Below are 12,279 nucleotides of genomic sequence, written 5' to 3'. Positions count from 1 at the left end.
GAATATTAATGGTCTTAGAGGAGGAAAATGTCTGTGCTTCTCCACATATTTTCGAGGAGTCCTTTTGATTTAACACACAGGGTTATACATGGCTGCACTTTGGACTGTTTTGCGTAGGACATGGACGCAACTAACTTCTGTAGCAGGTATGTTTTACAGGAAAGAACAGTCAAATTCACAGTGTTCTCACCATGAAGTAAATCTTCAGCTACTACAGCTAATCATTAACACAGTTTAGCTTTGGACCTCAGGCTGAAGGCTTATACTGACAAGGGAATTGGATTATTTTTTACTTCTCATGAGGTGTGGTTTCTCTCAGACTTTTGCCATGGTGAATTAGAAGCTGTATTTTCTTGAAGACAGAGCTCTTAATGTTGCTTAAATAGAAAAAAGAAACCAAATATTATCCACTTCTTAAAGGTTTCCATAAGCCACAGCATGGCTGGGAGCATTGGTGACACACAGTCAGATGGATGATAGTCTCTGACCCAAACATGTTGTCTGCTCCGTAGCAGTCCTCCAGCAGGGCTGCTTGTTTCCAAAAGGACAGGTAGTGGTCCAGCAACTGAAAACACATGCCCTCCTGAAGCAAGAATATGCTGGATCGTGAAAGTGTTCATCCCTACACCATTTTATGCTTGTCAGCTCCTGTGCTCCTCCCCAAGAAATGAGAGAAATAACAGGTCAGAGAACAGGCCAGAAAATGGAAATTATGATATTTCCATGTCTTCTTTTCACTAAGTACTAAACCACAGTTCCAGCATTCATGGGGTTTCAATCTCCAAGTTAACACTCCGTGCGGCAACCACACAATAACATGTACAATATTTGGTCAGCCTACAAACAGTGCTTCACTCAACATAAGAAAGCATTTAGCTATAGCTTGATAAGGAGGTAAAAGAGAAGAAAATCTTGCCAAGTAGCAATCATATTTTTTGATCGTATTTGATATATATTTATATGCCCACATATATGGGCATATATTCTAAGGATATAGAATTCTAAGGAAAAGCCATAAGTATGGTTAAAGAAAAACATTTCTTACTACAGTAATTTAGAGGAAATATATGCCTAAGGGACATATTTTCGGGAGAAAAAATAAGAAAGAAAAAAATATTTCCTGAAGCATATGCTGCAAATACATAGAGAACTTCTTTGTAATGGAAAGCTAAGGCTTTGTAAAAATATTAATGTGTACCAGATGGTCGTTAGGTAGAAAATGGTTTCACACAAACTCACAAACTCAAGAAATCAGTCTATTCGCTTTTTTACTACTATGCTAGTCTAGCACACACTGAAAAACAACCATCCACACCTAATCGAGATAAACTTTCTCCCACTTGATTTTGAGGAAACAGGGCAGGAGCAGATTAGACCTTAATGGCCTGTCCCACTTGTGTTAGAGCTGCATTCTGCAAACACTTAGCACTGGGCAGTGGCTGCTCCCCTAAGCCATATCTGTGTGTCCTATAAGCGCCTGAATGGCCAGTTTGGCCAGGTGAATTTCACCTCTGAGCAGAGTGGCACCACGAAATATATGAGCTAGTTAAGTTTCTCTCATAAAGAGAGAAAAGACTCAAGCGGCAGGCAATCTAGTCCCAGCCCTCTCACACAGAGCCATTTTCAAACCTTTACAGCGTGCTGTATAGTTTGCAACACACAGTGGACATTTTTTTCCCCATTACACCATTTTTACTGCTCTGACTGTATAAATAGACTTTGCTGCAATTTAAAGAGGCTTTAGCACATCTGAGATGTGGCCAGTACCTCTATGTTAATATTGGTTAATACCCAAACATCTAAAAAACCCATTCTGCCTTTGTTTTAAAACAAGACATCTGACAAACTGTGGACACAGTGCTTTTTAAACTTTTTTGCTTAAAGCAAACATAAAAATCAAAGTAGACAGACTTTTAAAAATCCGTTCTAGGTGTTCCTGGTGTTTGCAAAAACTTTTCATTTGGCATGCTGTAATCAAGAAACAGGAGAGTAAAAGCACTTCGTGACTACAGGCATGGATAATGATGCAGAAGGACTGCACTTCTGTAGCTGTAGCTCATTCTGAAGTGTACTTGTAAAATATAAGGAGGTTTTTTTTTTCAGTTTTAAAACAAAGACAGAAGGAGAGTAAAAGCACTTCGTGACTACAGGCATGGATAATGATGCAGAAGGACTGCACTTCTGTAGCTGTAGCTCATTCTGAAGTGTACTTGTAAAATATAAGGAGGTTTTTTTTTCAGTTTTAAAACAAAGACAGGGATTCAATACGTATCTGATAGCTGTTCTAATATGCACAAGTCATTAGGATCTCAGAGGTTAAGATGTCTGCACGCTATCCTATTAACAGCTATAGCAACCTAATTAGACAATTAGAGTGAAAGGCTAAATCAATACTACAGAGGGAGAAAGGACTATGGCTAGGGGGTAAAATAAGGGCCCAATTCACTAAGAATTAATGTTTCCAAAGGTGATTGAAAGTGCTTACAATTTTGTGGCGATATCTAGCCTAATCTCCTTGTTTAAATATGTGGCTATTGCATCATTTCTCTCTGATCTTCTGCAGCCAGGTCTGCAGCCTGCTATCTTCTTCTTGGGTGCCAAAGGGATGCACTTGGACGGTCAGCTGCATGGACGTTGCACTTTTTACTTGTTTACAACCAGTCACGTGAGACTGCCCCAGAAAAAGGAAGCCCACCTGTCAAATTCAGAAGGAGACTGGTGCCAAGAATACAAAGGCTTTGTTCTCCTTTCATTCAAGCTGCTTCAGATTGGCAGTAAGTCTGTTGAAGTAAGCTGATTTGTAACGGAGTAAATTGAGAGCATTAGGCCTTAAGACTACTTTTGTAACTGGAGTTTCAGGTACCTTTGGATATATTTAGCGCACCGGATCCAAGCACACCCTGAGCATTCACTTGGTTGGTGTTCTGATATATCCAGAGTTCTTAGGTTTAGTCTATTATGCAATACCATTCACCGATGCGTTTAACTGTACACAATAACATTAAAATGCACCACTTCTTATAAATTTTTCATTTTTTCAAGAAGAAAATGACTCAGGGCAGTCATTACAGTTAGCAAACATGTTTACTGAGACTGGTTTACTACCTCGTGCTGGAATTTATTTACATACCTCATGTGGAAGATCAATAGAGATAACTAGACCATTTCTTTTCGTATTTTGCCATGGAAGGTGAAAAGAAAGACTGACTGTGATAATATCAGAATGGGCATTTTAACTAAAGCCATAAAAGGAAGAGCTGCCTTGCCTAGAGACCATGTTATCAGCATATACCTGAGGACGGTCAAATAATCTGTGAAAACCAGGGCATGAATGGGAACCAATGTTAATGTCGGGTCAGCATTTCTCCATTGCATCTGTCCATAGGGTCCTACTTTAAGAGCTGGGTTAATTCACGGAGTATGTTTTTGAGCTTGATATGCCTGGACAGTAAAACGAACTCCTTTTTGTTACCTGTACTCCCTGGGGGTGCAGTTTTCTTCACTCTGCTGCTCACTTGAATCACTTTTTTGCTTTCTTTGTCATATTAAAACACCAGCTTTTGCTGAAGTCCCTACTAATACGATAGCTGATGGGATCCAGAACCACAGCCCCACAGCTGTAACTGTGCAGCCTACAAATGTACTTAAAAGCAGGAAACCTAGAACATTTCTGGCACATCGACAGAATACTCAAGGCCATTTTCTTTATCTTTACATTCAGCGGTGTGGATTTTATTATTACTGTTCTTTAATTACTGCTCTGTGCATTGGAAATATAGCCATTTTCAAATGAAAGAAAATACAAGCTGTACATGCAGATGAAACCATGAGTCTTCCATACACTATAAAGCCTCAATTTCTCCTTGATTTTGTATATTCCCTTCACTGGTTTTCATTACCGTACTTTCAAACAAGTCTCACCTGCACATTTTCCATTTCCTGGTAACAAACAACATGGGGAATTTTATTTTGTTTTTAGAAATGTTGAATAGTATTACTGTGCCTCCAGTTATCTACATTCTGCTGTACTGACCTGCCATTGGTTCTGGTTTATTTTGCATATTTTGCAGGCATGAGATGAAAGGATCAATTAAATGTTCATTGCAACCTCACACTAACCTACCTCTTGCTACATTCAGCCAAACATATGGTGAATTTGCCCTAGCTCTGATGAACTGCTAGTTTTGTACTGCCTGAAAACAGCTTCACAAGCAAGCTCCCATACCACATGGAAATTAGCCATTGACTTCACTGAGAGCAATACCACACATCCTCTTAGTTTGTGAGTACTTGTCTATGTTCAGGATGCCTGTAAAGAGAAACTATCGCAACGTGAGTCTAGGTTTGAATTTAAAATGATTATTTATTCTGCAATAATTTCTCACAAAGACATTTATTCTTCATGCCAAGTACCAGCATAACCCACTTCCAAACACACAGAGCAAAGTGGTGGAAAGTACTGTGAGCACAGATTAATGGTTGCCTCACAGGAAACTGCTACTCTAGGCTTGCAGAAATGCTCCTCTTCAGCTCGGGTCATTTAGTTTGCTATGCAAATACATTTTTTTTACAGACTAGGCCTCATTCAGGCATTAAGCTAGTGCAAGCCTGCACAACATAAATGACTCACCCTAGAAGTGACTGAAACCTTCAGTAATTGAGGAATAATCCAGTCTCAACTCACATGGCTAATAGCTTAATTTTCCTTATGAGATCTTTCTGTACCCAGGGACAGTTCTTTTCCTTTCCCTAAGGTATCTCTGACTGGCAGCCATGACATCAGCCTGGACAACTCCTGAGTGGGATGTGAGATGTTATCTTTTTTTTTCCTGGTGAACAGATAAGACGGATGACTGTGCCCAAGTGTTCCTTTGACTGAGTGTTCGGATGAAGCCTGCTCTTAATCATGTCTGCTGGCATGCCATTGAAATAGGCCTTATCTGACTTCAGTGGAGACTGTTTTGAGGGAGGACTAGAAAGGAGGATTGGGAATCAAGAGATGTGACTTAATCCTAGTTGTGATTAGTGAATCAGGCCCTCGAAACCAAGACAAAACAAGTTAAAAAGGGTAATGAATGTTTGAGTATAGGAACTACTAGCTAACACAAGGATCTGGGAAGAATTTTTAAAAATACCCATAAACTGACCATACACTGTGTCGTAAGACATTTCACGATCAGGTGAAGCAGTTGAAATGTCTATGAACAAAATAAATTGGGAAGAAACATTAAATTAAACAGAAGCATGAAAATACTTTAAAGTTTAGTAAAAGTGATTCCTCCAAAATGGATTTTCTGTCAGTAAATAATGAAACTAAGAACTTCCTTACCATTCAGGGCTACGAAGGAATCTGAAAGACAAATAACAGGGGAAAAATCATTATTTCTCTCTCATTTTTTCTTTTTAATAGTTTGTTCCTGGCAACCTTTTATGCTTCAGCTGATATTTATATGTATGTGATTAGTACCCTAAGGACACAGCCAAAACTAACATTCAGACATACCCCAAAACAATGTCTGCCTTTGAAAGTGTTCATGACCAGCCTGTGCAAGGGATACCAAGCAGGAAAGCCAGTGTCCTTCCTGACATGCCTTTCTTTGCAAGAGAAGTCCTGATCTACAGGAAGGCACTGGAAGTGATGCAGACAGCAATGTGAGTCGATGAGGACAAAGCTCAGATGACCCAAGACCACATGAAGTAATAAGATGAGCTAGGTTAGCAGGGAGTCAAATCTACCCCTGTGCAGTGTCAACATTCAATGCATCTATTCAGGGCTAAAGAAGGGTATGGGCTTTGTTGCTCTCTGCACAGCAGCAGTTCTCTCTCCATGAGCACAATCTGCTGTCTCTGAATAATTTCCTACCCTTCTTTTATATTTAACTGATATCAGGTACTCTCCATGCCTGTCTAAACTATTTGCCCGAGGAGAGCAGAACTGTCTGAAAAGGGCAAAGCTGCACCAGCCGGGAATTGACCTGATTTTAGTGCTAACCCATTCTAGAGGGAGGACGGGACTATGTCTACACCTCCTTCAAATAACGTAAGAGATAGCCTACATAACCGTGTCTTAGGGCAGGGGCAGAGGGAGGTCTAGTTGAGATGGATAGCATGCAGATGTTGAAATCCTTGTACTCCCTTAAAGTGATCACAGTAATAAATGGCAGTTGAACAAGGATGCATAAGGCATGAGAAGCCTCTGGCTTTTTCCAGAGCAGGTGGCCTGCACAGTATCCCACAGCACACTCTAGCCCTCCATTATTTTGCTCTGTATTCCAAAAGTAACAACACTTTCACTGTACGTTACTTCCTCATCTTCAGCAGTTTTATTGCATCTACAGGCATTAGTGCAAATTGCACCGAAAATAATGTAGTTCTTGATTTCATAAGCTTTATAAATAATATTTGGGGTTCAGAATTAAACCAACCTTGGCAAGAACATTTGGAACAAGAGCTGTCCCTAACACGGATGTTGGTATTCCCGAAGGCTCAGAAATCAGCATGAAAGGTTTCTTTGCACACAGTGCAAGCTGTGATCTTTTAAGCACCTTGGTGCAAAATGTGAATATATAAAACATTGTATTGAAGCTTCTAACTCATGCTGTCAGTACCTAAGGTTTACTATAGAAATTTCTTAGGCAGGGTCGGTAGTGCCTGGCCCTTAATACCACTATGCTGTGCAGCCAGTATGTAAAATCCACTAAGATTCAAAAGCTAAGTAGTTCCCATTTCTTGATCTGGATCCAAAGCTAAAGATACATTTCTGTGTCCCCCTGTGCTGCATGGGAATGTAGTCCAAGTCCCAGTCTACACTAAGAAACCAAGCCACTTCTCTACATCTACATAAACAACCCAACCACCATGGCTAGTTAAGACAACGAACACACATTCATTATGCCATTGCTATAACCAATATCCTCTAGAACAGAGGTTTTCTCACCACATAACTGCTTTTGAGTCCGGTGTTTGTATAAATCACACCAACTGGGTTATTTTCTTTAAATACATTTGAACAACCATTCCTCTTCTGAACCTGCGTAATTAGCCACAGTTGCTGTCCCTGTTGTGGCTTACATTACTACAGAAGAATGCCTGACAGGTAATGGTGATTCGAGGCATTCAGAAGGATGCTGTGACACATGGTAAATAGAGGATAAAAGCTTTGCTTACTTTGGCAGTCACCCAGGCCATCTGTATTGCCATGTTCTATGTCCTGTTCAAATGCCAGTCTAAATAACAGAAAGAAACAAAACAGTATGAATAACAACAGTCACTACCAGAAAGAAATTACCACAAGCACAATTGAAATGAAACCCTGCCGTGAAACTAGCCATTTCTTTGGAACTTCCATACAATGGCTGAAAAATTGCAACACAGACACTTGAGTTGTCATTGCTTAATTATTTCTTGGCTTCATAACGGTATTTTGTCTTTCTATTTTTTTTTTTAAAATGTTGCATGCCTTGTTGTCAAGGGAGGCAAACAGATTCATATTGTTTTAACTGTTAATTCTATAATATATTATATTTTCAGAAGCAATTATGATCCTGCCTTAACTTGTCCATATAGTAGACAAGGTGCACCAATACTCTGATGTCAGAAATAACTAACCTGTTGGGTAGGTACTGTGCTGGGGGAAGACAACCTCCTTTTCAGTAATCACTTAGGTACTGTGCTGGACAAAGCTTCAAGGTATAAGGTTGAGTTCACAGAAGGCATTCCACCAAACTCAAGGGCTCTATTGAAAAATGTTCATGGGCTTTTCTAGCTGACACGCCCAGTTTATGCTCCTAAACTCTGCCTGTGATTTTGGGTAACTTCCAACTTCCTGTACAGTCAAAGGTAAATTACAAGACCCTTGGAAAACCTTCAACACAAGCCCTTATCTGCATTAGTTAGGATCCTGCTCTTGAAGCATAATTACCTTTGCAGTCACCTCATTCCAGATTCCTGTTCTTAAAGCTCTTGCTCACCTGTCACCTACTCCAGGAGGGCACCTAATATATCTGTCTCTTGCTGGCTAGTTTAGAAGTTCACCAGACGACCTCACCTTTGATCTATATTCCCTTCCCAAGTGCTATGTGCTGGACAGAGAGTGACCTTCCTTGCTCACCTCTGGACTGCATCACCACAAGCTGTGCTGCCTCTGTCTCATGGATGTGTTGATAGGGAGCTGCTTTTAAGTGCAAGTTACAAAAGTCTCCTAAGACTTGCCATGGAAGCGTAAAAAGACTCAAGCACTTTGGGAATGCTGAGAAAGCCTCATATGGATATATTATTCTACCAAATGCCCAGTCAGGAACAGTCCACAGTCTTGTAGCAAAGTATATACAGACAGATACAGCTATAGCATCCTCCACGAACAAAACAATTTGAACTGAAACAGCAAATTAAAAACAAGTTATAAACGCAGTGACAGTTACTCATTCACTATATACTGAAGCAGGGTTAAGGGAGGCCAGCTGTGGGGCTGTCAAAGTTATGTGGTGTTTGCGCTACATTTCCACCACTACTTTGAGGAAGGATAGCTGTACCTCAGAATGGGCAAGCATGAGTGGTGAAGAAATGAGAGTACTGAAGTGGGTCTGTTCCCTGCAATGCAGCTTTGATAACCACATTTAAACAAACCTTCACATTATTATAAAATATTATAAAATAATTTCTACTGTTAATCAAAGGGAGATCCAGCACTTCTCTGAATCTGCTTTAAGCTCTTACTGTGCTCTGTGATTCCTCTTAGTAATGCACAGTAAATTAGAAGGATTGGTTTTGTTTTCAGTGGACAAATTGCTTTGGTAATTTAATTTGGATTCTATTGCCTCTTTAATCAGCTGTGATGGCTCCAGTGTGGGCTGGTCCAGACATACCCATCCAGTTCTCTCCTTTTAATAACATGCAGACCTTAGCACAGCTCTTTCGTTTTCTTTTTCCGCCTTTTTCAGCAGTTACCAATCAGCTGAGAGTTCAAGTCAAAAAAATTTGTGAGACATTTCAGAGGTGAATGCAAATAAGGTAGGAAAACTTCCGACATTTTTCCTAAGAGCACCATGTTGCAAATAGCTCTGCCCAAGACCGGCCGGTGCCACTGTCAGAGCTTTCACAGCCCATCCAGCCAGAGTCCTTACTCACTTGGAGCCAAGGACCAGTTGTGTGCACACACCGCTTTCCTTCACCCATCCGCAGTAGGGGTCTCTGGATGCTATGCAGGCCCTTGAGAAAGAAGAGCACAAGGGACATTCATGAGTGCTTATGCCTTCCTCAGGCCTGGTGCATGGACTTCTGACAGCTACCAGAAAATACGTACTTTTTGCATTTGCCGTGACGCTCACAACGTCCCAGGGGAACCTTGATGACACAGGTGGAGAAGGCGACATACAGGGCACTGCTGGGCTTGTCAAGCTGCATGCCCACAATCCGCTTGTCTTCCACGCCATCATAGCTGCACCTGATTCAAAAACAAGTGAGATAGGGTTATAAAAGAGTTCTGCTGGGAAACCAGATGAAAATCTAATGATTCCTCAAGCCGGAAAAAAGAAAATCCAATTGTCTAAATAATTGGAATACATAAATTTTAACAAGTCTGGTAAAACCAAGACTAATTGTTTCTGAATCTGTGAATGAATGCTAATGTTCTGTTTTGTGTTAAAAAAAAAAAAAAACCAACCCAAAAAAACCCCCAACCCCCCCCCCCGAGATAGGCAGAATTGAACAAGCCAAGGAAAAAGAACACACAATATCCACTAGAAACACTGACATATAAGCGAGTATTAAAAATGCATGGAACAGGGGAGTAAGAAGTGGAGAGAGATGGCACACCAGACAAGCTTTCTGAGAGTCCTTCATTTTTTGTGTTTATTTTTCTTGAGCGCTCAAAGTAGCTGAAATTTCTGAATTATCATGGCCCATTTCAAAGCCCCCTTAGGCATATTTGAGGAAGGCTGAAATGTGGGAAATATCCCTTGGAGAGCAGCTTGCTGGTTGTTGAGTTATTTGGAGAGGAATCAGGGTTTTTTTTTTATAGGGTTAGAAAATTAATACTACTTTGCAGAATATCACTTTTAATTATCCATCAATTGTTGCACAGGATGGCTACACCTACTGAATAAAAATGTCTTATTGCAATGCAGAAACTGATAAGCAGACATCCCCTTTCCAAACAATTTAAAATTACTCAAAAAACCTGGCTTCTCTAACCACTTCCCTTTCTGTGGGACAGCCTACTCTCTGGGACACTGGAAGTTCAAAGTCACCCATACATGAGTACAAAGCATTAGATACGCACTTTTCAGGATTGTAAATGTTCATCTCCTCCAGGAAAAGGCTGTCATTTAGGAAACCACTGTTTCCTGTCCGTGCCAAGAACTTCAGAATGATTCCCTTCTCTGATCCCAAGAAAACCACGGTGTAGTTCTGATACGGTCCAGCAGCAGAGTCCACTGCAATTTTGGTCAGACGATATCTAGAATATTATTATACAGCATTTATATTGTTATACAGCATTTTCCAACAAAATGGGATTAGAATGCCATTTATTTTGTAATTTTTTCATTTCAGATAACTGTATGGTAGCCTGGTAGCCTTCTAGAAACCATATAACCACTTTTCTTAGGCGAATAACCCTATAAGTCAACATAGATTGTACCAGTTTGGCTCCCCAAATGGTAGGGAATTTCTGTGTGTTTGTCTGCATGTCCATATGCCCAATACCTAGCAGAAGCATTTACAGAAAGCTGAAGGGGTGCTAAGAGTCTGAGGCCATTTAGGAATTACCCTTCCAATCAAAAGCCTGGTGACCTCCCCAGATGGGAAAAGAAAATCAGCACAATGTATTTATTTTTTTTTTTAATTCCATGTTCTGTCACATTAAAAGCAGCAATAATGATAACTTATCTACATTTTACTTTTTTGGCAGGAAAAGCTGTTCCAGTGCACTAGTGAGATGCTAAATGCCATTTTACCTCACTAAAAATAATCACGCAACTGCCACTAAGTGAGTTCAATGCTGAGATGATACTGAATCTTGGGATGACACAATTTATTGAGAACGAGTACTGGTGATTTGGTACCACTTATCTGGTACTGGCAATCAAAGGAAAGTGCTCTGCAGAGCTTGCTGCTCTTGTGTTTGATTGAAGGTTCAGAACCTGACTTAAAAACCTGACAGAACTTACATTACTAAAACTAAGTCAGACCCTTCCAGAGCTAAACACTGCCCAGCACAAAACTCTACCTCTGTACAGAGAAATAGAGAAAAATACAGCAGAAGTTAGTCACATTATTCTGTTGACAAATGGGGGGTGATAAGTAGCGAGGTGACCACAGCAGAGAGTGGAAATGTATTTTGTTAGGAAGGGGGTGGTGTATTTGAGGTTTGTTGATTTATGAGTCTTTGTTCAAATCTCCTCATTATTATTTTTCTATTGTTGCCATAGAAAGGATACAGATTATGTGATTACTTCTAACCGCACACTTCTGTAAACATTAAAAATATCAGTACATATCCTGACAGACATCTTCATATCCTGTGAACATATCCTGGCAGACATATTTGTATCCTGTGTACATATCGCTGGGCTTTACACTGATCCTTGCCCAAAGTTTTCTACGGAGCTGTCTTAAACACTGACTCATAAGCCAACAGGCAGGTCAACCTTCCCTGCACAGCTTTTCCTCCAAGATCCGGTTTCAGCCCAGCATGGCTGGAAAGGATTGAAGTTTTTTCCTATCTTGAAAGATGCTCAGGGAGTTCTGTGGCATCTGCTCTGTGCTGCCGTCATTCCTAGCTGGATTTACAGCCAGCACACCCAGGATGTTTACAGAGTTTGAGAATATTCTGAGCAAGCCTGTCTTCACATCTTGACAGCTATGATGAAGACAGGATTCCACTTGGAGGTACACACCTGACCATCGTTCTCAGAAACCAGGGTCGATTGACAATGGAAGGTACAGCCTCATCCATCAGTGGATGTGTTTTGATGAAGTTCAGAGTATCATCCGGGAACTCGTTAGAGGTTACATATTTTTCTAATGATGTAGAGCCAGCACAGCAACCAGGCCTAAGTAAAAACAAGAGGGTAAAGTCAGAACATTTGTTTGATACCTACTGCAAATCTCCTTTTGTAATGAGGTCCTGAAATCTGAATGTGCATCAGAAGGATTTAAATGGAGGATTAAGAAGTCTCGTGGACTTGTTCATCCCATCAGGGAATGCCTAAAATTCTGCTCTATCCTCCACTCAAAAGGTCTTAATATGTCACCTAAAAGACAAAGGCATTTCTTCAG

At 40.4% G+C, this 12,279-nt stretch overlaps 1 protein-coding gene across 5 annotated transcripts in view; it reads right to left on the bottom strand.

The window, feature by feature from the left end:
• SEMA6A (sema domain, transmembrane domain (TM), and cytoplasmic domain, (semaphorin) 6A) overlaps window positions 1–12,279 on the bottom strand; it is a 61,806-nt gene that overhangs the window by 25,145 nt on the left and 24,382 nt on the right. For 3 of the 5 annotated variants that reach the window (XM_010136684.1, XM_010136686.1, XM_010136688.1), the window contains exons 11-16: window positions 11,898–12,053; window positions 10,280–10,456; window positions 9,302–9,442; window positions 9,127–9,207; window positions 7,168–7,226; window positions 5,330–5,350 (exon numbers count right to left, since the gene is read on the bottom strand). In XM_010136684.1, the coding sequence (XP_010134986.1) occupies window positions 5,330–5,350; window positions 7,168–7,226; window positions 9,127–9,207; window positions 9,302–9,442; window positions 10,280–10,456; window positions 11,898–12,053 (635 nt within the window). Of the gene's footprint in view, window positions 1–5,147; window positions 5,199–5,329; window positions 5,351–7,167; window positions 7,227–9,126; window positions 9,208–9,301; window positions 9,443–10,279; window positions 10,457–11,897; window positions 12,054–12,279 lie in introns of all 5 variants that reach the window. The other 2 variants (XM_010136683.1, XM_010136687.1) reach the window with 1 other exon arrangement.

The sequence above is a fragment of the Buceros rhinoceros genome, unplaced genomic scaffold (genome assembly GCF_000710305.1).
Source record: "Buceros rhinoceros silvestris isolate BGI_N320 unplaced genomic scaffold, ASM71030v1 scaffold4155, whole genome shotgun sequence".
In the NCBI taxonomy this organism is placed as follows: Eukaryota; Metazoa; Chordata; class Aves; order Bucerotiformes; family Bucerotidae; genus Buceros; species Buceros rhinoceros.
This window is presented reverse-complemented; position numbering and strand designations above follow the sequence as displayed.